This window comes from Triturus cristatus, chromosome 4_2 (assembly GCF_964204655.1).
Source record: "Triturus cristatus chromosome 4_2, aTriCri1.1, whole genome shotgun sequence".
NCBI classification, from domain to species: Eukaryota; Metazoa; Chordata; class Amphibia; order Caudata; family Salamandridae; genus Triturus; species Triturus cristatus.
This window is the reverse complement of record NC_140586.1, coordinates 359,036,119-359,063,762: the sequence shown is the minus strand read 5'-3', so window position 1 is coordinate 359,063,762 and position 27,644 is coordinate 359,036,119. Positions and strand designations below refer to the sequence as shown.

General features: G+C 47.8%; 1 protein-coding gene across 1 annotated transcript in view; it reads left to right on the top strand.

Annotated features, from left to right (window-relative positions):
* CEP350 (centrosomal protein 350) overlaps window positions 1-27,644 on the top strand; it is a 1,602,561-nt gene that overhangs the window by 978,928 nt on the left and 595,989 nt on the right. The window contains exons 22-23 of the mRNA XM_085601771.1: window positions 12,938-13,104; window positions 13,493-13,689. Of these exons, the coding sequence (XP_085457897.1) occupies window positions 12,938-13,104; window positions 13,493-13,689 (364 nt within the window). The remainder of the gene's footprint in view (window positions 1-12,937; window positions 13,105-13,492; window positions 13,690-27,644) is intronic.

Below are 27,644 nucleotides of genomic sequence, written 5' to 3'. Positions count from 1 at the left end.
GTTTAACAATACTTTCTACCAACAAATCAAAGAAACGTCTTTGGGCGCAATTTTTGCCCCCAATTTAGCAGTGCTCTTCATGGACCAACTTGAAACAAATGTCATTCTCACTGCCTCAAACCCTTTCTTTTCCTGTATTGGCTTCTGGCGTAGATACATAGACGATATCTTCATTATTTGGAGACAAAATGCGGAAGTTTTACACTCCTTTGTACATTGGATGAATAATAATTGTTCAGGCCTTTCCTTCACAATCACGACTGACAATAACTCCATTGCCTTTCTAGACCTGACAATTTTCCACTTCGAGGGAGAGTTACTTACACGCCTGTACCGTAAAACCACTGAGCGGAATACACTTCTGAACTACACCAGCAATCACCCTAGGGCCCTTAGGGACTCATTGCCCTACTGCCAATTTCTCAGAATCAGGAGAAACTGTTCTTGCAAGGCTGACTATTTTAGAGAGGCAAACTATCTTTCCTCTAAATTGAAAGCCAGAGGTTACCCTAAAAAGATTGTTAAAAACGCTTCAAAACGAGCATGGTATTGTCCTAGAGAAATCCTGCTGACCCCTAAACCCAAAAAAGAAACACAAAGAATAGCATGTGTCACAACATTCTCTCCGGTGTCAAACAAATTGAGAAAGATGATACTTCACCACTGGCCCATTCTGAATGCAGGAAGTCTAAACATAGATAAACCTTTGTTTGCATTCAAAAAGAATTAAAATCTGAAGGATCACCTGATCCGAGCCTCTCTACCTTCTTCTACAAATGCTTCCACTCTCGATGCTGTCTGGGGTCTTTCCCCCATCATCGGACATTCCAAGTGTAGTGGTTGTAATGTTTGTGCATTTACTGTTGAGGGTAAAAGTTTCACTTTCAAGAACATCACTGTACACAGCCATTCTTTTTCCAACTGTAATACAGCGAATGTGATTTATCTCATCAACTGCCCATGCCAAGAAATCTATATTGGCCAAACCACGCAAAGAGTGAAAACCAGGATCTGCCAACACAGAAGCTGCATCCGTTGCAGGACTCCAAATGCACCTCTTGTTGACCATTTTGTAGAGGCCAATCACAATGAAGATGACATTCGTTGGACAGTTCTAAAAGTCCTTAAATTACCTCAACGTGGAGGAAATATGGCTCAGTTGTTGAACAGAGAGGAACTGAAATCAATCATCCTCTTCGACTCAATTCGAAATGGTTTGAATAGAACAGAGGACTGGACAACGTTGCTTTAAAGATTACAAAGTAATAGTGAAAGTACGCTCCAGAGTTCCTTCACCAACTTCCCTTGGAACTTCTATTCTTAACATGCTAATACTGTACATACAGTTCATTAAGACATTTATAAGACAATTTTTCCGTTAAACCGCCTTCCAGAACTGCATAATTGCATATTACTTTACTGAGATTTACTCTTGTGATGTTTTAATTGTTACATACCCCTTGACCAATCGCCTAATGTTGCTCACTTGTTTTTCATCTTGGTTTTCCTTGTTGTTTTTTTTTTTTTTTTTTTTTTTTTTTTTTTGAAAACCTTTATTTCAAAATTCAGGACACAGCTATTCAGCCGACAGCCCGAAGGTTCGGCAGCATTGCAAGTTAGATACAGTGATGTGTCCCCAATGCAGTTCAAAGAGTAATACAAAGGTCCAATTTTAAGTAAACACAGAAAAAACTCACAACAAACCCCAGCAAGGCAAGGACATTGAGAGCCCATGGCGAAGGCCCCCAGGGGAGGCCGGACCCCACTCATCTATTAAGTATAAGACTGTGTGCGGAGGAAGAAGGGGAACAGCAGAGGCCCAGAACGATTACTAAAACCAAACTGTGCTGGAAAGTAGGTCAGGGGGAAAGCTGTTCCTCGGGAGGTTCCAGGTCCGGGGCAAGACATATTCCCCCCCTGTATTGGTTCCACCGCCCCCAGATGGCATGCCACTTCCGGGGGCGACCTCTAGAGCAGTAGACCGTCTTCTCCCTAAACATGCTCCAATCCATGTTCTCCTTCCACGCGGTCAGTGTAGGGGGCCCCGAGGAGCCCCATAATCGCGCGATATCCCTTTTAGCTACCATGTTACCCAGAGTCACCCATTGGGTCTGCGCCTCATCGAGGTCGGTGGGCCCCCAGACGTTCAGGAGGCAGCACCGCGCCTCCGGCTGTACCACAATGCCCGTCACCTCCCCCATAACTGCATGGACTCTCCTCCAGAACTCCACAATGACACCACATTCCCAAATGATGTGCAGGAAAGTACCCACCATACCACATCCCCTTCTGCACAGGCCGTCCTCCGAGAATCCCATGTGGACCAGCCTTGGCCCCGTCACATACACCCGGTGCAGTATTTTAAGCTGCACCAGCCTCAGACGCGACGGGATCGCAACCTCCTTAGGCGAAGAAACCGCTGACTGCCAGTCCTCATTATCCAACTCAAGGCCATCCCTGGTCCATTGTTCTCTCAGCCCCAATAGCAAGTCTGCCCGGACGTTTATCAACTTCTTATATATGAGCGAGATCGTGCTCTCGGGCATATGACCATCAAGGACTCGGTCCTCAAGGGGAGAGGACTCCGGCACCTTCTCACCCTCCACGAGGACAGATCGGAGGGCGTGACGCAGCTGGATATACCTAAAATACTCTGAGGGCCCTAGCTCAAACTCAGTCTGCAACTCCTCGAAGGACTTCACCCTCCCCTTATGCAGCACATCTCCCACCTTGGATATACCTATCAGATCCCACTTATCAAAGCCCTTCGTATGCCAGAGTCTTCCCAATCTTTCCGATTCAAACAATGGGGTAGCGAGGGTTAGCCTATCCTTCCAGCCCAACGAGTCAGTCGCCATCTTCCATACGCGCACCGCCACACCTGTGGGCCCCGTGAGGGACGAGTCTAAGGACCGCGAATACAACGCCCTGTAGTAATTGCCGCCGCGCAGCAGCCACCTATCCATGGCATACCCAGGGCTGAGGGCAGGGCCATAAAACCCATGGTTGATCGCGCTCAGCTGCGTGGCCCAATAGTACCGTCGGATGTCTGGGAGCGCAATGCCCCCATCGTACCATGGGAGCGTCAACTTTGAAATAGCTATTCGCGGCCGCCCATCCCACAGCAACGTCCTTTGGAGGCCTTCGACCTCCCGAAAGTATTTGGCCGGTACCCAGTCCAAGGTGTTCTGGAGGGCGTAGAGGAAGCGGGGAAGAGACATCATTTTGAACAGGGCCGCACGCCCAACGAGGGAGAGCGGCAGCCTCCGCCAACATTCAACATCTCGCCTCAAGCGTGCCAAGGGGGGGAGCAGATTCCTCTCATAGCGCTCAGCAGGATCCATGGATATAAAAATCCCCAAATACACAAAACCTTGCTGGGCAACCTGTATCGAACATGTTCTAGGGATCGGTGGGACATCGCCACTAAGAACGTACAAGTACGATTTGCCCCAATTTATCACAAGCCCCGAGTTCCTACCGAACGATGCGAGTACGTCACAGACCACTATAAGTGACTTCTTAGGTGAGGCAAGATACAGCAAGATATCATCGGCATAAAGCGAAATACGGTCCTCGTGATCAGGCGACCAACGAAGGCCCCGTATATACGGGTGCCAACGTATCCACGCAGCCAACGGTTCAAGGGCGAGGGCGAACAACAGAGGCGACAGGGGGCAGCCCTGCCGAGTACCCCTACCAAGCTGAAACGGAGTAGATGCCCGACCATTCACCACAACATTCGCTAGTGGCCCCTCGTACAGCAACCGAACCCAACTCACAAAACCGCGACCGAAACCAAACTTGGCCAGCACGGCCCATAAATATGCCCACTCCACCGTGTCAAAGGCCATCGTGGCATCAAGAGATGCCACAACAGCCGGTTCACGCAGCGTGCCCGCCCTGGCGATGACGCCATGAAGACGCCTAAGGTTCAATGCTGTGTTTCGGTGCGGGATAAAGCCAGATTGATCCGGGTGGACCAAATCGCCAAGTACCCTAATCAAACGGGTCGCCAGGAGTTTGGCCAGAATTTTCGGCTCAGCGTTGAGGAGTGAAATGGGCCGATAAGAGGCGCATCTATCTCGGGGTTTACCCTCTTTATGTATGACCACGATCGACGCCAGCCGCTGATCCAACGGAAGGATCCCATCCCCCCGCGCCTCCAAAAACATGGCGCGCAGGTGAGGGGCGACCCTATCCGGGAACAGTTTGTACAGGTCGATCGGCAGTCCATTCGGTCCAGAGGCCTTACCCGAGTTCAACGCGCGAATCGCCCCCGCCACCTCGTCAACCGTGATGTCACCATCCAAATCGTCCCTATCTATGTCAGAGAGGCAGGGCAACTCGATATCACGGAGAAGATCAGACGAGTCCTCGGGCGGCCTGTCCGACACAGAGGAATAAACCCTATGAAAATACTCCGCGAAACACTTCACAATCCCCTCAGGTTCCACAATCGCCTCTCCCCCCTCTCCAATCAACTCTGGCACCACTCTATTGACCCGTTCTTTCCTGTCCAACCACGCCAGGAGTTTCCCTGCCTTATCCCCAACGTCATACAGGCGGCCCTGTTGTTCCCTGCTGAGGGTCTTAGCGGCGTTCGTCACCAGGTCCCTATACTCCGCCTGCTTCAGGCAAAGCTCATGCAATGAGGACTCTGTAACCTCCTCCTCCATATCCCCTTCAAGGGCCGCAATCTCCTCCTCCACTTGCCGCACCTCGCCATCCCTCCGATTCTTGGCAGCCACCACCAGGGAGAGGGCCTCCCCCCGAAGCACGGTCTTAAAAGCTTCCCACAGCGACACCGCCGAGTCCACGGTTCCCAGATTGTCCTTAAAGTAATTATCTACCTTCAGGTTTTCCTTGTTGTTAACAAATTATTAACTAGCCCAATTCACCGGGCTATACCCTGCAATTTACTTATGAAAACCTAAATTTCCTTCACCTTCAAGCATGACCACCTCACCGAGGTTCACTTCACAATCACCCAATTTATAATGGCCCCCACACGAGTTTTGGTTCCCCACTCCAAAATGGCCCCCGCACTTGTGCCGACATTCTAACCTCCTGCACAGTCCCTCCTCCATTTCCAGTCCATCGCGAGGCTTCAAATCAACCTGCACCAGACAGCCCAGTTCCCATCGAAGGCTATCGACAGATGATTCGCATCGGCGTATCGAGACTCCATCGAGGTAAGCCCTCGACTCCCACCAACCAGAGGTAATTTTCCACCTCTGCCTTCCACTCTCCCTAACGAGCTTCCCTCTTTACTAGCTCTGATTGACCACGGACAGCCATCGCTGCTGCCGTCCATTCCCCGCCCCATACGCGGAAGAAAGCTCTCGCAAGCAACTCCCCAACTGAAGCAAATACGAGGAATTCTCTAGGTAAGCCCGCTACTCTCCACCCCAGGCACCTTCCCCATCGCTTTTTCATCCCCTAAACGTCTTTCCTCCTTCCTTCTCCCACAGTCCTCACCGGCAGCCATCGACAGCTGTTCCCTACCCCTGCTCTCAATCCCTTCCTCACCTTCAGCCAGGTTGCCTAACCGCCCGGACGCAACCACGAGCAACTCCATCTGCTGATTCCAAGGTAATTTAGACTCCTCCACTCGCCTCCAATTCCCCACACCTCCTATATACCAACCATTCTTCCCTCTTCGTTTCAAGGCATCTCCACGCAAATACTTCACCACCGTGCCACCGGTTGGCCATCCGTGGATTGATCATAACTTGCCTTCGCCCAGCGCCAGCACGACGACGCCTCGTACGCTACCACTTCATTGAAGGTTAGCCACCAAGCGATCACCATCACTACAAAGCTTCGCACTCGATTAGATCCAATCACTGCAAGTGGTCCGGCATGCAATCCACAAGGACGCACGCCTTCTCCCTCTTCACCCCTTCACAACCATTATCGCGCCACTTCGCAGGACCTCCAAATCGCTCACCCGTTCAGAGCCACAAAACCGCGCATTAACGGGCTCACCTTGTGCACTAAACCCAATTCTTAGCTCGTTGTTATTAAACCAACAATCTATGCATGAGGCACATCTTCTTCTAGGACCGCACAATTGTTTTTTGTACATCTCTAATGAATGCTGATTTGTTCTCCTTTTCTTATTCATAACGTTGGATTTTTGTTTTGTCTTCTTATCTCCCTCTTCTCCCTTGTTCATTTCAACAGGCGTATAATTCATATCAGGCAACTTTTGTAATTTTAAGTCGTGAGAATGATCCCACTGTATTAGGAGCTAGGGATCGAAACGTCGACTTTCCATAACAGTACCACATTGTATCCACTGTGAAAATGTATTGTGGTTTCTGTTGGTCTGAGCTTACTTAAGTCCGTTATTGTATTGTAAGCCTCCATGTTTGCTCCCAAAGTTTTTGCCTGCCACTTCTTTCTACTTTTATTCTACTTCTTTTCCCTTGTTGAAAACTTGGTACAGGATTGTGCCCTTGTTTCATTGCTTTCGTGCTTCGTTATCTTGTTTCAAATTTTGTGAAATTCAAAAATAAATGTTCCTTTGTCCGGCTGGACACAGGAGTAATGCACATAGGTCTTATTGAAGTCTATGTTGAAACAGTCACATTAATTACGTTTAAGCTAGGGACCATTGTTCCTATTCTGATTCAAGCATCTGAATATATAAAAGATCCCATGTTGGAGAAGAAATTGGTTACTTACCTGTAACTCCAGTTCTCCAACATTAATATTGTAGGAGGCTGCGGGAGGAGCCAAGATGGCGACCGGGACGGCAGCGTAGACTCCCGGCTCCGTGAACCTCCGCATCCCGCACGGATATCCTGCACGAGATCCTTAACCTGTGCTACGCGGTCGTGTTTCTGAAGGAGAGTGGCACCCGACTGCGTGACTCCGAGGTTTCTGGCTGCGGTATCGCCGGAGAAACGAGCATTTGAACTTTACGGCCTGTGCGGCCCTGGAGCCGGGACCTCAAGTGGACGCCGTGGCCGGGTGGCAGTTCAACAACAGCGGCCTGTTGTGACTGGGCGGAGGCGGTCCACCGGAGCGGTGCCAAACTCGGCCTACATTTCGTCGTGGTCGTTTCTACTGTCAAGTGTAGCGGTCCGAGTGCATGCCCGTGGGTGCAATTCTCAGATCCTCCGGTGGCTGCCCCTGCCTTTGATGGTGAGCTGCCCGGCTGCCGCCCGTATCCTGCCCTGATCATTGCGGGCCGCCCCCGGCTTTTTACGGGAGCGGGTCCGTAGTGGGGACGACTGTTGCCCGTGACCACGCAACGGATAACTTTCCGCCTGCCCCCGGAACCCGGTCACCAGCGACGTGGCCATCGAGACGCTTGTCCCAGGGTCCCGGCCCCGGTGAGGGTCGGGCATACTTGGCGGCCATCTTGTTGCGATGAAGCCTACCATCCTGTCCGCTGGGTCGCAGCGGGCTTGTGAGAGTGCGACTTTTGGGAGTGTGGCGGCGCGATCGCAGAGAGCTGTGCTGGGGTGTGGCGACCTCCTCGAGGCCCTTGGTGCTCTTCACTCCTCCTTGATTCATGGTGTCCGGGTCTTGGGGAGTAAGCTCGACGGTGTGGCGTCGGCGTTGGGGCAATGGCGGCCCGCCTGTCCGCACGTACATAGGGACTACCCACACTGCGCACAGGAGGACACTTTGGCGGCCACCCCTGAGGTTAGTGCACGGCTGGACACTCAGGCCAGTATGCTACAGTGTGTTCGTCCAGCTGAGGGCCTGATCTGTCCCGGAGGCATTGGACCTGAGTGGGATGTGGTAGCCTCGTCCCGTACGTGCCCTCCTGCGACCCAGGGACAACTCCAGCAACTATTGTCTGCTTTGGCTGCTTCTGCCTTCCTGGACCTTGAGTGCAGTGCATATCCTGGGGCAGCACTGGGAAGCCTGTTTCTCCACGCTGCGGACTGTGTTGATGCTCAGAGACTTCCACCCCACCTGTGTGCGTCGCTTCTCGGACGTTTTTGGACAATCCTCTACCTTGGAACGTCGGATATGGTGCTGGGTCGAGGGGTAGGCATGGGCAGAATTCCAAAGAGTGGTCAGGGATAAGGCTGATCCTTCAGGGGTGGTCATCTAGTGGACGGGCGGGCTCAGGGGTTGCGTGCTCTCCTGGCATAGCTAACAGCATAATAGGTGCATAGTGCTCCCCATCTTTCTTTGAGAAGATCGCTTTTGTGCTGTTTATTGTTCACTTTGGGGGAAACTTACCGTGCGGGAGGGAGAAGCCGGGGGTATGTTTTGAAGGCCCTCCTCCAGTTTATTAATACTTTCTCCACCCCCCCGTCTGGTGGGCTTCTTTTCCTACTTCTTTTTCCCTCTTCTCCTATATTTCGGGTCTGGTTCCAGGGCGACAGGCACACTGCTGGGGGGGGGGGCCGTACTCATCTGCAGAGGTGCAGGTTGGGGGAGGGGATTCTTTCGTCTTTTATCTCTTTTTCCATGGCCTCCTTTTTCTTCTCTGATTCTTTTTGTTTTTCTTTTTCTGGGATCAGCGTGATACACCTCCTTTGCTATGACTCGTTGCCGCTCCATGTGTACCACAATTTCCGGGGTGCTCTCCGGGAGTTCTGGCGGGGGACTGCAGGCGCAACTGCTTATGATACTCTTCCTCATCCTGATGTTCTTGTGTTTGCGCTATTGACCTAATAGATTGCTGTAAATCGTTTACGTCTATTACTCTGCATACCTGTAATTGCTGTTTGAAAATTGTCTGGCACCTGATCCTTCTGCCTCGTTTCATTATAAAACGAAAACCTTTTTCTCCTGGTGCCCTACCTACGCTGTTCACAGTATTAGCATCACGATTCTGCTCCCCGATGTGCTGCCTGTGTTTACACTTGCCTGTTTTTGCTCTGATTGCTTAGCGGCCGGCCCCGGGGGGTTGTAGGCCCATACTTGTTCTCTATTGAACTGTCAATAAAGGTTTTCAAAAAAAAAAAAATATATATTGTAGGAGGCTGGCTTGGTATATGGTGCTCACATAGGTAAGCGTAGCACCCTGCACTATTTCAGACTTCTTATGGTGATTTTAGTTGTCTTAGACAACCTTAAAAAGCTCTCTAAGTGGTAGCTGTGAAGAGGAGCCTTCAGGGGTAGTCCAGAAGGAAGGTAAATCAGCTTGTTTTATACTTATTGGTATAGGTTAAGTGAAAAAGAACCACACAGTGTATTTATAGAAATAGGTATTTATTATAAGACACTAACACATAATAGTATCTCCTACCTGGAGATATAACACAATACTTTGTAATAAAAACTGGTTAAGTAGCAAGAATACATAGTGGTCACCGGGGAGAACCAAACTATATACTAAAATAGAGAGATGCTAATCTTGACTCGAGTCAAGACTACCCAGAGGTCATAGAAGTGCTGGGGACCCAAGGAACCACCTGAGGTAAGTACCCAGGAACCCCACGGAGGTTGTGTGCTGAGTGGGAACACGACTGCGTGCTCGATTCAAGTCAATGGGTAAGTTGCGGTTGCAATTTTAAAAGAGAAGGACCCTTCCCAGTGGACCCTGAAGAAAACCCATAGCAGACAGAAGGTTGGAGAGCCACCCCACCCGTGGATACCCTAGGAACCAGGATACCTACACCAGGGAAGCCGGGTGCATAGGTGCGAAGTGGCTATGGAAACCGCCGTCTAACTCAATGGAGAACTTTAGGAAGATGCAGCTGGTGAAGAAGGTGAAAATGTGCAGTGGCGGGACCTGCAAGGTCCAAGTGACTCACCACGTACAGGTAAGTAGAGCAGGCCCTGAGCAAGCAGGGGAGCCCACTGGAGTTGAAGAAGACCCTAAAAAAGGACCCATGGGCCAGAGGCACAGGATGTGCAAGAAGACCTCAAGCAGCTCAGCAAATGAGGAAGGCCCACGGTGCAAGGGGCACACCGTGCCGAGATCTTGGCATGAGGAGCTACTTGAGGTTGGAGCTTCTTGGAGCCTGAAGATCTCTAAGGAAGAGACCCATCAAGCCTTGGCAACGGCAAGTCAACGAGGTGCACAGGGGTTTGGTTCTGATGGGGGATACTGCCCTCAAACTTGGTGAGAAGACACTGCAGGCTTCGAGGGAGTTGCAGAACCACCACCTGTGTTGCTGAGCCTTTCGGAGTCCGTGGGAGCCCAGGAGCATTAGACCAGTCAGCTGTGTTGCAGTGCCTGTAGATACATGAAGTGACTCCTTCACTTCAAGGGAGATTCCTTCAGATGTCTTAGATGTCCACATGCCTTGGAAGGATCCTGTATGGAGCACAAACAGTCATTGCAGTAAACGAGCAGGATGACGAGACCAGGAGCAGCAGGAGACTTCCCGGTGGCAGCCTCGGTGCCCAGAGCAGAGTCCAGCGAAGTCCAGAGTGCCCAGATGGTCGAAGATGAAGTGGTGTCTGATCTGAATCTTGTCCCACGACGAATCTAGGGACCCACCCCAGGTAAGCCCTTAAGTATCCTAAGGAAAGGGTTGGGACGATTCAGGGATCTCTCCCAGAGGAGGGCTGGACAGTGGTAGGATACTCCCATGTCCTTTGTCCAGATTCGTGCCAGAGTGGAAGCCAATGGCTCCCTGAACTGGTTTGAACTGGAGTATGCAAGGAGGGCACCAAATGTTCCCTTCAAAGCAATCTGGTGATGCTGGCAAGCACCCCCACCCTGCACCAGTACACTAAACCCTGTCTGGGAGGTGATCACACCTCCCTGTGACAGGATATCTATTGTTCGGCCTTCCCCTGCTCGAGCTTGGCTCAGCAGCAGGAGTGCAGAATCATGTCTCTGGTCTGCAGCAGCCCTAGCTTTCTGTCCGGTTCTGGAAGACTGGTATCAGGAGCACTGAGGGCCTTCCAGAGGAGCTTCACAGTGCATGGAATCATACTTCCCACACTGTTTATGGTATGGGGGTATGATTCCAACATGTTTGATACCAAACATGACAGGGTTTATTACAGCCAGTTTAGAGATGGTCATCGCGTAATAACGCATGGCCACTCTATATATCGTAATGGCTGATGCACTTACAACCCGGGAGAATGGACTCCGAAGGTTGTTAGGGTGTCCCGCTAATGCAGGGACACCCTCACACTTATAACCAAGCACCCTGCCTTCAGAATTGAAAGGCCTGCCTTAGGGGTGACTTATAGGTTTTATGTGCAGTGACCTCAGATATAAGCAAACTGAAATCTGTTGTAAGTGGTGCTTGCACCAGCTTACATAAGCTGCAATGGCAAGCCTGTAGTCACAGTTTGAGTGGTCTCCATTGGGTGGCATAATACATGCTTCAGCCCATGGGAGATCCCTCGTGTACCTAGGCCCTGGGTACCATTACTAGGGACTTATAAGGGTACACCAGTAGCCAATCTGGGGTGTACCCAAGTACTTACCATGCCAATTTAGGGGAGAAAGCACAGAGACTGGGGACTTGATTAGCAGGATTCCAGTCAGATACAGCATAACACCAGGCAAAAAGTGGGGGTAACCTTAAAAGCAGATCCTACTTTCCTACAGATATCTTTAATATATTCACATGCGACCCTCCCACCTTCCCGCCCAGGACTAATCGTATTTTATTCTCCCACTTGTGCTTTGAAATCTGAGCTGTGGGGGATTCTGGGGGAAGTAGAGGAGGTTAAGCTTTCACCTCATTGGCTGAAGTTTGGGTTATTTCAAATGAGGTGGATGTGCAACTACAGATACTATGTTTCAGGCCCGTGGCCTTTTAACACTGTATGCTGTATATTCTTACACTGTTTACTGGTAGGTTAATGTACTGGGGATTCCCAGCCTGACAACCAGGAATAATTCAAGCATATGAATTTATACAAGATATCCATGTTGGAGAACTGGATTTACAGGTAAGTAACTAATTTAGTTTATGACCTCAGTGAAGGTCACTATGATCTAGTAACCATTTCATCTGGATTTCCCATCTCTGGGTAAGATGAGTCTGCTATATCAGTCTTAAGGATATGAATAGTGATGGAGACTGCACGATAGTGTTTACACTTGTCATCCTAGTTCCCCCTCTTAAGTATCTTGTTTGAGTTTGTGAACCAACCACCCATCCTCCTTCCTGTTGAACATCGTGTGTAGTTCGAAATTAGTTTTATGGATCTCTACTGCAACCTTCCAGTCTAAAAAAGAATTATCTGAATGAAGCTGTAGTGCTTTCTAAACCAGGGAAGCTTCAGCATTCTGTAAAGACTCGGAGCGAAACTTTTTTCATATAAATGGCAATACACTTTCAAGATTTCCTGCATTGTGCCCCTTTTTTGTTAAACCATGACATTGACTTCCTAGTTGACTGTATTTTGTATTACAAAATGGCTGTTTAGAGTAAAAAAAGAAAAAGGTAAATGTTGCCTCCCATAATCATATTTTCTTTCAGATAGTTTTAAAACAAGTATATGTATATATTGAAATGTGTTCCATGGTCCCAAAAATAGAATGAGATGGTTTACGGTTTGTGAATTCATACTCTTGATAAAGAACTGTGCTTAGAAGTAACTTTTTTTCCTCAGCCAGCTAACATATTATCTTTGCAAAAAAATGCACAGAATATTTATGCACAGCACACAGAAGTTTTTCACTATATAAAAAGCCATCTGTAATCTGTATTACATTTGTCAGTATTGGTTAATTACAGTGTGCTGCATCTGCTCCTGTACCATCACATAGTTATTGGATATCCTATGTGTATGCTATTCACACTCTGGTGAAGAACGTGTAATGTCTTGGGCCAAATGGCATTTCAGGTGCACTTCTGGTTCCAAGCCACACAGACTTTCAAGGTAGTGCATAGTCCCCTCGGATCGTGTTGCTGGTCACTTCATATCTCATTGGCCTAAACTCTTGCCTTTTACACACCTTTCGCATTGCCTGTGCAATAGCCAGTCATGGTGCATCAGTTTCATCGCCTGCCTTCTCTGCTTTTTTTTCTCCCAATAGCACCAGTAGCAGTCGGCAAGAGAGCCCTTCCGTGCCATCCTCCAAAGAGAAAGACCTAAAAGTGTCCCGAAGAGAAAATCTTGACAGCTCCATCGAGGAGGCAGTTCTTACTGCAGAGGATGACTCCTTACACAGTGCAAGAGTCCCATCGCTGCCAGAAGAGAGAGGTGAGAAAGCGCAGAATGTTACATCAGCATTGTCAATCTGTGTCTTTGTGCAGTTTGTTCTGGGGGCACACTCCCATCAGGATTGATGCTATGTCCCACTTGATATTCATGCCAGGTCTATGCCTGCTGACAGGTCTGCATGCCAGCCTGGTGAGTCTGCACCAGCTCAGCACTAGTTTGCATGTGACATTATAGTCCAATATGGGCCGTGTTCTTGAGTAATGTTGTAGGAGAGCCTAAGACTGAAGGGCTGAGTCTTGAGAAGAACTTGTTAAATGTGGCTTTTGCGGTTTTGAACTCATGCATTTTGTGAGTTTAGCACATTGCAGGGTCCTGATACAACTTTTAAACTGTTCCTTGAGATGATTCTTTTGTTCTCTTTGTGTAGACACCACTTCTGTTGCTACGGAGTACTCTCTGAAGTTTGACGAATCGATGACTGAGGATGAAATTGAGGAAAAATCTTTTCGATCACTGTTGCCTTCTGAGAGTCATCGCCGCTTCAACCTGGAAAAAAGACGAGGGATTCGCGATGACTCAGATGAAGAAGCCTCCCCGCAGAAATCTGCATTAACCTCTCTTAAGGTGCGTTATTTTTTAAGAAAGATATCTGTGAGTGCAAAAGTGTGTCTTTATGAGAAAGAGGTACCTTCATTGTTCCAGGCTTTGTATAGAGATCCCATACTTCATTTCTCCTCAGTAAAAACAGTGTAAAAGTAGCTCTATTATTGTGCAGTGCAGTAACAGGCATGTACAGTTCCCTTTAATATTGTTTTTAACTTTCAACTGCACCGTTGCAACCCCTGAATAAGCCTGTAGATGTTCTTTTAAAGTTCTCAAATTCCTTTTTCATCATTTTGTGGTATCTGTTTCAAGTTACCAGTTTTAGCAGAAAATGCATCACCATTCCTTTTCATCCTCGAATTTTAGGCTTTATTTTCATTTGTTCTTTTTGAGACATGGCCTCTGACTTGAAGCATTTGTTTTTTGCATTGTTTTTTTGGGGTACTTCGTCTTACAGATTCTTCTCGCCCTCTAAATAGCCTCCTCACGCCAGACTGAATCCAGAAAACCTTCCTCCAGACCCTCATCTACCCCGCATAAGCAAGCCCTTTAGTACTACCAGGTGGCTCTAGCCTCAGTTCTGATTGCTAAGGATGGGAATACATCAGGCTATAAATGGTGTTTTCTAACTTTTTGGCTTAATTTCCTGTTTTTATTTGCCTCAGTGATGTGGTCTGTAGATAATACTCGGTTCAATCCACAAACTCCTCAGGGGTTTGAGAGCAAGTAGGTCAAATGTCACTACATAAGGTCTCTAATTTTGTGTCCTGTCATTGGAGTTGTAAAAAAAAACACGTCTTCTGCATGTGTGCTTGTGGTGTCTGGGGCCTTACAACATCCCCTCAGCTTGTGACTCCACAGCCCATTAGTTAGCTGGTGGACACCCCTGAATGGTCCCTCAATCTCCCTCAGGATGGTCTCCTGATACGGAGTGAGCCCCCAATGGTTCCTTCCTGGCATTGGCAATTCCATTAGGCCTAGTTTATAACTGGAAGTGCCTCTAGAGTCACTGATGAGTTTAAGAACTCAATAAGTCTTCATACATGCACTCATTCACTCATCCTTGCACTGATAAATCCATAAATCCACCTCCGGGCTCATGCCTTAATTCAACCACTTGCCCATACACAGTAAAACTGACACAGAAACTCAAAAAGTGACTCTCTGGGGAGGTGCCCTTCACAGTGAAATAAACAAAAGAAAGAAAGCAAGGATTATCACAGTGCAAATCTTCAACTCAATGGTTTGTCTTGGGAAGTAATTAATGATAAAGTCTGTGCCTACTGCAGTAATCTGTAAGATTCCATGTTACAGGTTGTTTGTGGCATGTGTAGATATAGATGCACATGCTGTGCATTCTTCTGTAATCTATTGTTGGGGTTGGATGTGCACAACTTGTTTTTTGTTTGAAGAAGCCTTTTCGAGTCACGAGTTATACAGACTCCACCTATCTCCTCTGTCGGGTTTAGACGTGTCTCAGTGAGCTCCGGTTCGACACCGAGTGGTTTTCTCAACGGACCCTTAGATCCTTTCCTCGTCTGATAACTCTGCAATCTTTGTTACTCGTCCATCTCCACCATTGTGTGTTTCCTTTTCTCCGTCCTGCAGTCAACAACTTCTGCCAGTCGGGGCTCGGACCCTCCAGCCTACCAGCATTATGACATCTGAGAATGTACACGCAAAGGAAATGACTCCACTAGGGTTCTGCTCCACTTGCCAACTCGAGTAGCCAAAAACAGACCTACATGAGGTTTCTCACCTCTGCCTGTTCCCGGACCATCGATAGGACACCTGTGTCTCTCCTGCGTCCCGTAACAAGAATGCGCTCCGGGATTGACGGGCGCAGTTTATTACTTCAGATTCCATAATGTATCGCCGGGAGGAGGAAGATACTCCAGACCTCTTTGGGGACCAAGAGGGGCAGGAAAATCTCCAAGCTGACTTTAAGATCAAGGAAGTGTTCTCGCCAGAAAGCGTTGACTCCAAAGCCTGTGTGTTCTCTGCTGCCTCCGAGGATCGAGACCAACCGATCCTCCAGTGGCTTAAAAAACAGCTCGATGCCAGGCAGAAATGAATCCACATTCAGCGTGGCATCAGGCGGATCCTGGTCAAGCCTTCACAACAGGCTAAAGACTCGATTCCGCATTGGAGGAAATTGATTTTTGAGGGAGCCATAAAGCCTCTAGTGGACCCAACGTACAAGAAGCCTTGGCGCCATGACCGACGCACCTTGCCACTGCTTACTGGTCCTACTCCTTTCCCTCTTCCTGCATCTCCACTGTTAACTGTGGGCCCTCAAACACACTGGTTCTTCACATTTGGGGGAAGGGGACAGCCTGGGCTCTCCTTATGGCTCATCCTACGTTCCTCAGGGCCCTGGCCCCTGGGAGGAATATGATGTGGAGCCCCCAGCTAACATTGCCCCTGGGATATATACCGCAAAACCCTCACTCCCAGACAATACCACCTTGTACCACGAGGTCCTACACAGAGCGGCTGCCTTTCACAAGGTGGAACTTCGTATCCAGCAAGAGGAAGAAGAGTTCCTAATGGAGACTCTCTTCTGTACAAAGCGGTGCCTCCAGTACCTTAGCATGCTAAAGGGTACGCTCAAACCTACTGGGGACATCTTTAAGGGACCTGTGAAGGCGAGGGTAGTCACTCATCAGGTGAAAATTTTTCAAGGTTTCTCCCTCCGAACTACCCTACATCAAAACCAGTCTCTCTAGCCCCCGCTCCATAAGTATTTTTAACAATGAGGAAACAAGAGATGGAGAAAACATTATGAATATATTTGTCTTGAAAAAGATGAAAGTATTTTGATAAAAACCTTCGAAACGCGTCGACGCTATCCAGATGACATAATCTCTAAGGGAACACGGTCTTGGTATTTTACAAATAGAAGTTTAACCAGACCATATTTTCACTGATTCAGATGATATGTTTTTGTAAAACACTAATATAGGAGTCTGAAATTGTGTTTTCTCTTGTATATGTGTTTGTATTTTTTCTGTTTATATAATGGTGCAATATATGTTGAAGGGATTTTATGGAGCATATGGAATGTATTAATGTATTTTCTTGGATCAATTTAATGGTCTTTTTATGTGATTTTATTAAAGAAATAATGTGTACTACTTAAGTTGATGTGTTAGATGTTTTAAAAGTATTTCTGTGATATTTTATTCTATGAATGCTATATTTGCTTTGTTTGCGGTTATAGTGTAGATGTTATTTAGGTTCATTCCAAAGGGAATTTGCTTATAACTTGTAAAGAGTACCTCATCCCTTTGGTCAGAAAGGGGTCTCTCTCTGTATAATACACGGTTCAACAACACCTCCTAAACATGCCCTTCGATGGGGAGCAGCTGTTCAGACCGTAAGTGGATCAGATGCTAGAAAAATTAAGAAGGACACAGAAATAGCGATAGGGGCCCTCTAAACATCAATTTTGCACAGCTCCTTTCACCACTCATAGTATTGCAGTGCAGCTGAAACTCCAACCCCAGAGACTTCTACCAACTTCCCCAGACAACAACGGCAGTAGACTCCCTCCAGAGGTTACGAAAGGGGAGGTTGCAAGGGAAACAAAGTAGAGGGAAGGACACAGCTCTCAAAGGGGCTGCCCCCTAAAAAACGTGATGCTCTTGCCCTTCTCTCTGATCATACAACACCTGCTGGGGAAAGATTGCAGGATTACCTGCACCGATAGGTGGAGATCACCTCTGGCCAGTGGTCTCTAGGCATCATACAGGTGGAATATTGTTTAGAGCGGTCACACACCACCAAACATTCCCTCCCACAAACACAGACTCATCCTGAACATGAATGTCTAATCCAGCAAGAGGTGCACACACTACTTGCCAAGCGGGCCATAGTATTACCTCATTATCGTGGCCAGGAGGTGTACTCCCTATACTTTCTAATTCCCTAAAAGGATGGAGTCTGAAGGAGCCTCAACATGTAAATCGTGTCGGAACACTTCCACATGGTTACACTCCAAGATGACATTGAAGATACCTGTGATTTGCGGTGAGTTGTGAGCATTATCAGTTCTAGGTGTTATCTTTGAGGGTCCCCACGGCCCCCCGGGTGTTCACCAAGCCTTGGTAGCCACACTCCTCTGGCAGGGTTTCATCCACGTGTTGCCTGAACCAGGATGACTAGCTGATCATGAGCACCACACAGCATCAATGTCTACCGCACATGCAGGCCACCATACAACTTCTTCACACCCACAGCTTTAATATAAATGTGGTCAAATCTCACCTCCAGCCCCTCCAAGTGCAGTCCTTCCTCATGGCCATTCTCGACTCCCACATAGGGAAAGCTAATAATAGCCCTGCAAGGGTGCAAGCAATCCAAACCTTGCTGCCACTTTTTAGCCTGATCGACAGGTAACGATCAGGACCGTAATACGCCTACTAGGCTTAACGGCATCCTGCATCGCCATAGTTCTTCACTACAGGTTGCGCATGCGTCCATTACAATAGTACCCAGAGGTGTAGTAATCTCAGGCGGAAGGTCATTGAGATAATCTAGTGTTGTTTTGAGACCAAACTCCTCGCTTTCTCCAGTGTTGGAATGCAAACAACCTGTTGCAGTGACGGCCTTTCCTCAACCCAGCTCTGCAAGAGACCATCACAACTGACACCTCGCTCACTAGCTGGGGAGTGCACCTGTAGGACCTCACTATCCAAGGAGTGTGGGCTCCTGCACATCGATGGTTGCACATCAATCACCTAGAACCGTTGGCTGTCCTTCAGGACATTCTGCCCCCTCATACAGTGGAAGGTAGTTCTGATCCAGACAGCCAATGCGACTTTCATATTCTACCTGCAAAAAAACAGGGGGGAAAAGATTCACTCCAATTGTCTGTGTTAGCCCATAGTATATGGCTATACATCACAAGGTTCATCTGTTGATTCAGAAGAATACCGGGATGGACAACAACTTGACAGACCTGCTCAGCAGGACTCATCGACAAGTCCACGAATGAGAACTCTACCCTCAAGTCCCCCTTTCAGTATTTCCATCGCTAGCGGTTCCCTACAGATAGACCAGTTTGCCACTACCGAAAACGCAAAATGCCCGAGCTTCACCTCTTTACTCCCACACCTAGTCCATGCGCAATGCACTATGGATTAATTGGTCAGGGATCTTTGCTTATGCTTTTCCGCCTCTCCCACTCTCTTTCGTGGTTCGGAAGTTGAGGCAGACATTCCTCACTCTCTTCCTAGTAGCTCCAACCTGGGCACGTCAGCCCTGGTTCACCACTCTGCTTGAACTCTCTTTAGTCCCTCATGAGAAGCTCCCCAAAAGGCCGGTCCTTCTTTCTCAAAACTAAGGCACTCTCATGCATCCCAAACCACAGCAGCTCAATCCTGCGATTTGAAGTTTTTCTTTAGTTCTTTTTAAAAAGGCTCCAAACCTTAGTAAAATAATGGAAGATAGAGAATGTGGTTGTGGAACTCATCCTGACCCCTTACCTCCATCTTGGCATGCAAGAGTTAAGGACTCTCTGTAGACTTAAAAAAATAAAACTGGTTCCAATCCTACCAAGGCTTGGCAGAATATGCTCTGGAATACCCTTATGAAGAGGAGGACCTCCTTGCAGGTGGAGAAAGTAGTGATGAGGAGAACAGTTCCCAAACCCCTCACCTACTTAAGGAAGATGTGGTACCTGCACCCATCTTTCCAAAAGTAGTGCTTAGGGCACCCAACTCCGATGGGACAGGCTCCCCAAGCAACACTGAGGACAGCCTCAATGAGGAGGACATCCTTTTAGCAATGTTGACTCGCAGACTAGCCCTGGAGGATAGACTCCTGGCTGTCGAAATGGAAAGAACAGAAATGCATCTTGCACCCATTATTGGTGACAGCAGTATAATTCCTAGGGACTTAGAGTCCCCAAAGGGATTGTCCCCAAGTATGTAGAGGGTGATGATATCACAAAATTCTTCACAACCTTTGAGAAGGCCTGTGGAATGAGAAAGTAGAAGGAGTCACACTGGAGAGCATTGCTTTGAGAACTGTTCACTAGTAATTGTAAGGATTTACTCCTGACACTTACAGGGGCAGATGCTGGGCCTTATGACCTCATGAAGGGTAGCCTGATTGAGGGCTTTGGACTCACCTCTGAGAAATATAGAATTAGATTCAGGGGTGCTCACAAAACCTTGAGTCCGTTCTGGGTTGACTTCATAGACTGCTCAGTAAAAACACTAGATGGCTGGTTAACTGGAAGTAAAGTGCATGACTATGATGGGCTTTATAATCTGTTTATGAAAGAACACTTATTAAATAATTGCATTAATGAGAAGTTGCATCACTATCTGATAAACCTAGGTCCAAATTCTCCCCAAGATTTGGAAAAGAAGGGAGACCACTGGGTCAAGCCTATGGTGATCTAGACTACCGCTGGGTGTGACCAAAAGAAAGGGGTCACAAATTCTCCCCAGGCGAAAGTGGGTGAACATCCTAAGAATAAAAGTAAAGAGTTTTCGAAAGGCCCTCATTAATCTGCACTGGCGGGTGGGTTACAGAACGCTTCACAATCCAACAGTGGGTACAACGGTAAGAACGTTGATCCTAGCAAGGCCTGTTGTTGCAACTTTAAGAAGTTGGGACACAAAACTGGAGATACTGCCTGTCCCAAAGAAAATCCCCCTAGTACTCCTACAGCTAGCCCTGGTATGTCAAGTCTTCAGGTGGGATCAATAGTGTGCCCAGTGGAAATCAGGGTTCACACTGAAGCTATTTTTAGTCTGTGGGGGTGGGGTAGATTTGTCCTCACTTGCTGCCTGGCTCCCTAATATGAAGAAATACCAGCAGCAACCCTTGATTAATGGGACTAGGGTAGAAGCCCTGAGGGAAACATGTGCCAGTGTCCCCATGTTGACAGAAAAACTGGTTTCCCTTGGACAGTAGTTAGCTGGAAAAACCTATCCAGTCACCAACACTGATAATGTAACTACAGCCCATCTCATGGCTGTGATGTCATTAGAATGGTGAGGGGTTACTGGTCTGAAACAGGTGGTGGTCTCTTCCAAGATCCCAGTTGAATATCTGCTAGGGGATGATGTGGAGACCTCAGCATGAACTGAGGTAGAACTGAAAACCATGCAGCCATGCGGAGAATCCCTGAGTTGGTGTGCTTAAAAATCTACAACCAGCACCTCTTTGAGTGCCCCCAGTCTCCATTGATAAACATTGGGCCTTAGTTACCGAATTTGACCTCTGCACCGGGCTACCACAGTGCTGCTGGTGGTGCAGTCTCTACACTTTCCTGACCCTTGCCCAGTGTTGATCCTAAAACCTGAAGACTGGAATTGTAAGTCATGGACTTACCTGTGAAATTACAACATCATTTTTCCTCCATAGGTTAAGATTGAACTGTTTGAAAAATGCACTAAGTGTCCACAATGTATAATTAAAAGTTGCGATATTGCTAACCGTTTTTTACTGCAACTAAGTATCTTTGGTTTTAAGTAACATTAAAAAAAGTAATATTTTTATAAACAATTTGTCTTGGATTCAGTCACTGAGTGTGTGTACAACAAATGCTTAACACAGCCCTCAGATAAGCCTAACTGCTCGCCCACACTACCACAAAAGAGACCATTAGTAGTATCTACTTTAGCCGCTGTAAAGCCTCTGGGGATCCAGTAGACTCTATGCACACTTTACATTACTTTGGTATACTATATACCGAGCCACATTCCTACAACCTGCATGAAAGCTTTTCCTACTTCCCAGAGGCTTGTGAATATTCAGGATATGACTCCATGTTAAACTCCTATCCTGGTACTCTAGATCCTCCACATGTTGGGCTTATTTCCCTCAAGCTACCTGTTGATGCCATATACCAGATGGCACTTAAAGGCCCTTCAGGGGTGCCCAAGAAGACATTGGCTCTGTAGGAAGGTGGATATCTGACTATGGTTACCCCCAACTTTTTGCCTAGTGTCTAGCTGGTTTTTCGACTTAGTTGGCCTGAGATCCTGCCATTCAGGGTCTCAGGCTGTCTGCTCTCTCTTTAAAATGGACTCCATGTACCCTAGGTACATAACCAATTGGTAAGGATCACCTTATTGGACCCTGTACAGTGTACCCTAGGTACCCAGGGCATAGGTGTACCCTAGGCCTCCCAGGGACTGCAGCATGTATTATGCCACCCCTGGTCTGGCTTTCCAATCAGACACAACTGGCTGATCACTCAGCTGGGGCAAGGTCGTGTAATCACCCCTTGCTTAGATATAGTATGCCTATATCTACCCTTATATATAGACACATGTGTACCTGTCAGTCACTCCTATGGCAGGCCTTAACAATCCTGGAGGCAGAGTGCTTGGTAACATGTGAGATGGTGCTCTAGCATGAGCTGAGCCTGTCTGCAGCTTTCGGAACCATGTCCCTATAGCTGTTCTATGATATAGCCTACCATATACTCTTAAAGTGCCTTATAATCTTAAACGGTTATGGTAACTATGGTTTGGCTTTATCAAAACATGTCGTGTAAGGTGTCTAACACTTTGGAATAATACCCCCATACCATTTCTGGTGATGAGGATATTATTCCTCCCTTCTAAAGGGAGAGACATGTTAAAATCCTACTTTACTGTTTAACTCTAACCAAAGCCTCAGCATCACAAAATGGATGCTGCTGCCACAGACACGAGTCTGACCTCCTGCTGCTGGGAGTGATCCCGGCAAGGGAGGCTTGGACAATAGGTTTTCTGCTTGGGGAGGTGCTAGCACCTCCCCAGACAGACTTTAGTGTATTGGGGCAGGGAGGGCTGAAAGGAATGAGACATGCCTGGGGCACACAAGGTGTCCCATGCATAGTCCAGTTCAAACCGGTGCTGGGGCACTCCAGCCCCAGTCCTGGCGCGAAACTGGACAAAGGGAAGGGGGTGTAACCACCCCCCTCCCAGGTCCCACCCATAAGGCGTGACCTAGCAGGTAACCCAGCCCCCCAGATTAGTATAAGAGTGGTAGCTGGGCCCCAGGAGATTAGATTATCCTGAACCTGCAACTTGAACAGAAACTCTGGACCTTCGACATTCGACGAAAGAAGAAGACTGAAGAATCTCCCTTGTGGCCAAGGAGTGGCTACCCTGTGCAAACAGGCACCATCAAGAGACTACCCTTTGCTTGCTGAAGTTCTACGAGGGACCGACTGCAGAGCCCGACCAGAGCCTTGACTTCCAGACTTCTCCGACCCTGATCCACATACACAGCCGAGCTGAGATCTGTGGAGGCGACGAGAGACGTGGGACCGGCTACCTGGGAAAAGTGGCGAGTATCTTCCAGCGCAGCTTCTGAGGCACCCTCGAAGTTGTGCACCGGGGATTGAGAAGCCCCAACCCCAAGCACCATCTGCACCGAAGATCAGCCCCCCACACTCCACGAGTCCTGCGTGGGGCCCTTCTGCATTTTCCTGCTTGCCGCGTCTGTCCGGTTGCTTGCCCGTTGGCTAGCGGCCTTTGTGACGACACACCTTGAAATCTTCACTGCTGGTTTGGCTCCTCCAGACTGGCTCCCGCTTCTTTGCAAAAGAGAAGCACCCCAGACCTTCCTGGTCTGCACCAGAAGCAAGTCCTCCGTTCTTCGTGGGTTCCGCTTGCCAAGGCTTGGTGAGTCCTAGTTCGACTTCGACGCCGCCGACAGGCAAGAGCCTTCGTGGGACAGCTCGCCTCCTGGTCCTGGTCGTCCTCGACGCCTCCTGGTACCCGTGGCTGCAGCGACAAGCTTCACCTTTCACCTGCAATCTTCACGACATCGCCTGGTTCCTTCCTGGTTCCACGTGGTCACTGGCTAGTGACCTTGACTCTGTCCCTTCTGCTTGCAGGTATCCTCTCTTCTTGATCCCAGCCTTGGGATCCACCGGACACTCTTCACTGACTGCCTGTCAGCAACTTTCCTTCAGGCATCCATAGAAGTCCACGACGAAACCCGATGCAAGTTCACACCTATGCACCCGCAGCCCGTGGGCTAGGTAACTTGGGTACTTCGGTGCTCACAAGGGTAGTGACTATCCTAGGGTCTAGTTTCCGAGTCTCGACTCTCTAGCTGCTTCAGAAGTGTCCTTAAACTGTTAATTTCTACTTGCTAGTAATTCTATCGACTTTTACGCATTACGCGTGAGTGTTTCCACTCTGCACCTGAATCCCGTGGGCCTCCCACTTCCTAACTGTTGCTAGTGTAGTGTAGCCCCAGCGATTCCCTAGGCCTAGGCCTATCCTATTTCCGTGACAGTGGTCCTTATACCACTTCTTTAGTATATGGTTTGCGTGGCCCCTAGGGCCTAACTGTATTACTTACCTGTGTGACTTAATGTATGCTTAAATAAGACTGTGTTGTACTTACCTCTAATCTCATAAAGAGTGCTGAGGGTTTGTCTAGAATAAATACACTTTATGTTATATATATAGCTGTTGTGGTGTCCTTTCATTTGGTATTCAAGGGATTATATATGGTATCTCAGCTGGTTTCACATGCCATTCAGAGTTTAGCCTAAGACTGCTCTTGTCCATGCTACCACTAGGATAGCTGGTCTATAAGGTTGACTTTACAACCAATCACCATAAGGGTTGTTTGGACTGCTATAAGGTGTACACTAGAACTAGTGACATCATACATCAGGCCAACTTCTCACAGGCTCTATCACCAAAGAGTCTTTATATCTGGGGAATCTCTTGTATAGAGAACTTCAGTCATGACTTTCTGGACCTCCATTGGTGTATGTGCCCCTTCATTCTCACTGGGGGTTGTCCCCGATGGGCTGGTGCACTTATCTGCACGAAGATTCATAGTGTGAAGCCTCTGATCTACGTCTGGGCAACCGCTGCAAATCAGTGCTACCCTTACACACTGTTCACCTCGTTTTGTTTTTTCTCCTAGCAGTTTTTCGTAGTGTCATTCACATTTGTTTGGACAGCACAACCACTGTCCATGACAAATACCGACTAGTCATTATGGGTTCATGGACCTTATATCATGAGGCTTTACTTCTGTGATGTTGGGCTCTGCAGTGGGTTGATCTTTCTGGTCACAGCCCATCTGGTAGGGACCCTGAACTGCCGATGCTTAAGTTATCTTCCAACTAGAGGAGCCATGAATGAGAGCTTCATTCCAAAGTGATGGGCATTATCTTTTTTAGATTGTGATGTCCCCTCATAGAACTCTTTACGCCATTCCCTGAAATCTTTTCTGTGCCTAGTAATTTCCACTCTAGTGATTCCCTGACAGATAGTATCCCATTCAGATGGTCTCCTGCTCTGCACTTTCCCTCTGATCAACCTGCTGTTGAAGATCCTATGGATAGTGCAAGAAAATCAGTCATAACTGATTATTATCAGCCCAGATTGGGTAAGGAGAATGTCATATGCTGATCTGTTGAAATTCTGCTTCAGACCCATCTTTTCTTGCCACACAGAGGAATTCTTCTGTCGAAGCAGAATGATCAGTTCCTCCTCTCCACTCCTAAGGCATCTCATCTGTACATGTGGAGATTGGGCGGTGTCAATTAGAGATCTTTGGCTTGCTGCGAGCAGTAGCAGTTGTCCTGACTGCCTGAAAACCTGGTACCAAGGTGGTCTGTGTGGACCACTTGTCCAAATGTGTTTCTTGGTGCAATACCGAGGACTTTAACCCATTTGAGCTTGCTTTTCTGATATTCTGTACTTTGAGCTTTCCCTTGCTCAAAAAGGATTGTCAGTCACTACAACAACAGGCATTTAGGTGCTCCTTCTGCTTTATTGGCCTTCCTAATAAGCCCTCTACTCAAGTTGCTTTTTACCATGCGACTCTTGAAAGTCCTTTTGTATTCAGTTCCTCCCACCCCCAGTGTTGTTCCACTGGTGGCTGGGGGTAGGGGGATATGATTTGAATTTTACTTCAAAGTAGTGTTGTTCTTTCTTACAGCATTGTTGTGTGAATTGGTGCGTAGTTGTTCAGTCCAACTGCATGTTTTTAAAACTGATGGAGACTTCTAACTGCAATTTCAGGCGGAAGACTGGTTCCGGGGAATTTATTCTCAGAAATGTCCTCATGTGCAGGTTAGGTGGCATCATGCAGCTCTGCATAGACTGTTCGGCTGCGAAAATGACCCTGGAGCCTCATTTGGTTTCCACCTCTGCCTGCTGACGTAGTTCTTTTCTCTCTGCGCCTTCAGTCGTGGTTCTGGAACTATTTCCCTCATTTTTTATTTAATTTTTGTCCATGATAGAAACATTTTTCAATTGTAAATAGTGTGCAAGGGATGGCCACCAAACCTGAGGAGTTAGTTCCTGATGACTGTCACAACCAGATGTCTGTAATAGACCCTCACCAAGTTTGTCTCTGATGTCTGGGTTCAGTGCCAGACTCCAAGCCAAGCTGTATGTCTAGGCCCGCATGGGCTGGTATTGTTCAAACTTGATGACACTGGTGTGCTCTTGAGAGGTCCTCTTCCCATTCCAAGTTGTCAGGTAAGTCAAAATCCCAGAAAAAAACATAAGAAGTTGAAACAAAACTCATTTTCATCTTGCTACACTCAATAGGAGAAGTTGCTTTAAGATCAGAGTACCTCCTGATCTCGGTCCCCCATTACAGAACCACTCCCTCAGTTCATGCATATTTGGCACCCTTCCAGCTCCTTCTGATGCGCCTTTGAACCCCAAAGATCCAATGTTATCTGAAGTGTGAATACCCCCATCGAATCTGTCCCAGATTCTGTCTGTGCCTCATAATCCAGGTGCGATACCCACCCTGACTTCGTACCCAGTGGTGAGATCCTTGATGGTTCCACATGTTGAAGCCCACACTGACACCACAGTGGCCAGAAGCAAATCCGACTCAACCTCAGCCAAAGTCACTTCCAACTGGACTTCAGGCGCAACCAATGTAACCTCATTTGGATTCCAATGCTACCCTACCTTTATCTAGACAAATGCCTTGAAATTCAGGTTCTGAGCACCATGATGAAGGGAATGATTGAGGTGACTAGTCTCAATATTATGGCTTACTTCCTGACCTTCAGGATGCCAGTGGACTTGGCGCTTCTTCACCCAGGTCCCACCCACAGAAGAATCTTCCACCTTTGCTGTGGTTATTAGAAGTGCTCGAAGTTCTGGACCTCAACTACCTTCTGTTGTGGTCAAAATAAATGTCCTAACAGAGGTCCTACAACCTGGACTGACTTCTTTAGAGCTGCTTCTCCCCTACAGTGATGTTCTTACAGATGCCTTTATGGGTACATGTGTCAAAATTGGATGTTTTCCACCAGTATAAAGACGATCGACAAGCGACACAGACCTGCTTGTGGGGGCCTGTATCTCCTCTTCCAATGTACTACACCAGCGAGCCTTTTAATTCAAGCCCCCACAAGCAGACTGAATTAAATTGATTCCCTAAACACCCCCTGATAGGGAATCCAAGCGCATGAATGCGTTCGAAAAGCAAATGTTCTCCTCCAGTTTTGCCCTCTGCTCTATAGAGGCATCTAGCCTCCTGGTGGCATGATTTGCATGCAGTTTGAGTCATGGTGGACAAATTCTTGCCCACAGTTCCTGAAGAATTTTGTGCTATTCTGAGGCAAATCATTCAAGACTGACAAGGCGATGCAAGATAAGTTATCCGCTCTGGGCTAAGCACCATGACTGTGTGGGTAGAGCAGTCTGGACCAGAGTGATGCTTAAGTGCCACAAATGGATAAGATCCACGGGCTGGATATGGACTGGTCATGCCATTCGACGCAACACGTCATTCTGGGGACAAAAAGCTCTGCCCTTGAGTATTTGAAGAGAGCAGTGGCAAAGTATGCACCCTCTGCTTGTCCGTGTTTCTGTATCCTAAGCAGTTTCACCCTTTTTGGGTCTTTAGAAAGCATTTCCAGCCAAGACCGTGCCCAGGCCCACCTCCCTACCAGCAGAAAACCCAACCCTTTCGAGGTCAGGGAACTAGCTGACAACATGCAGGTCCTCACAAACATT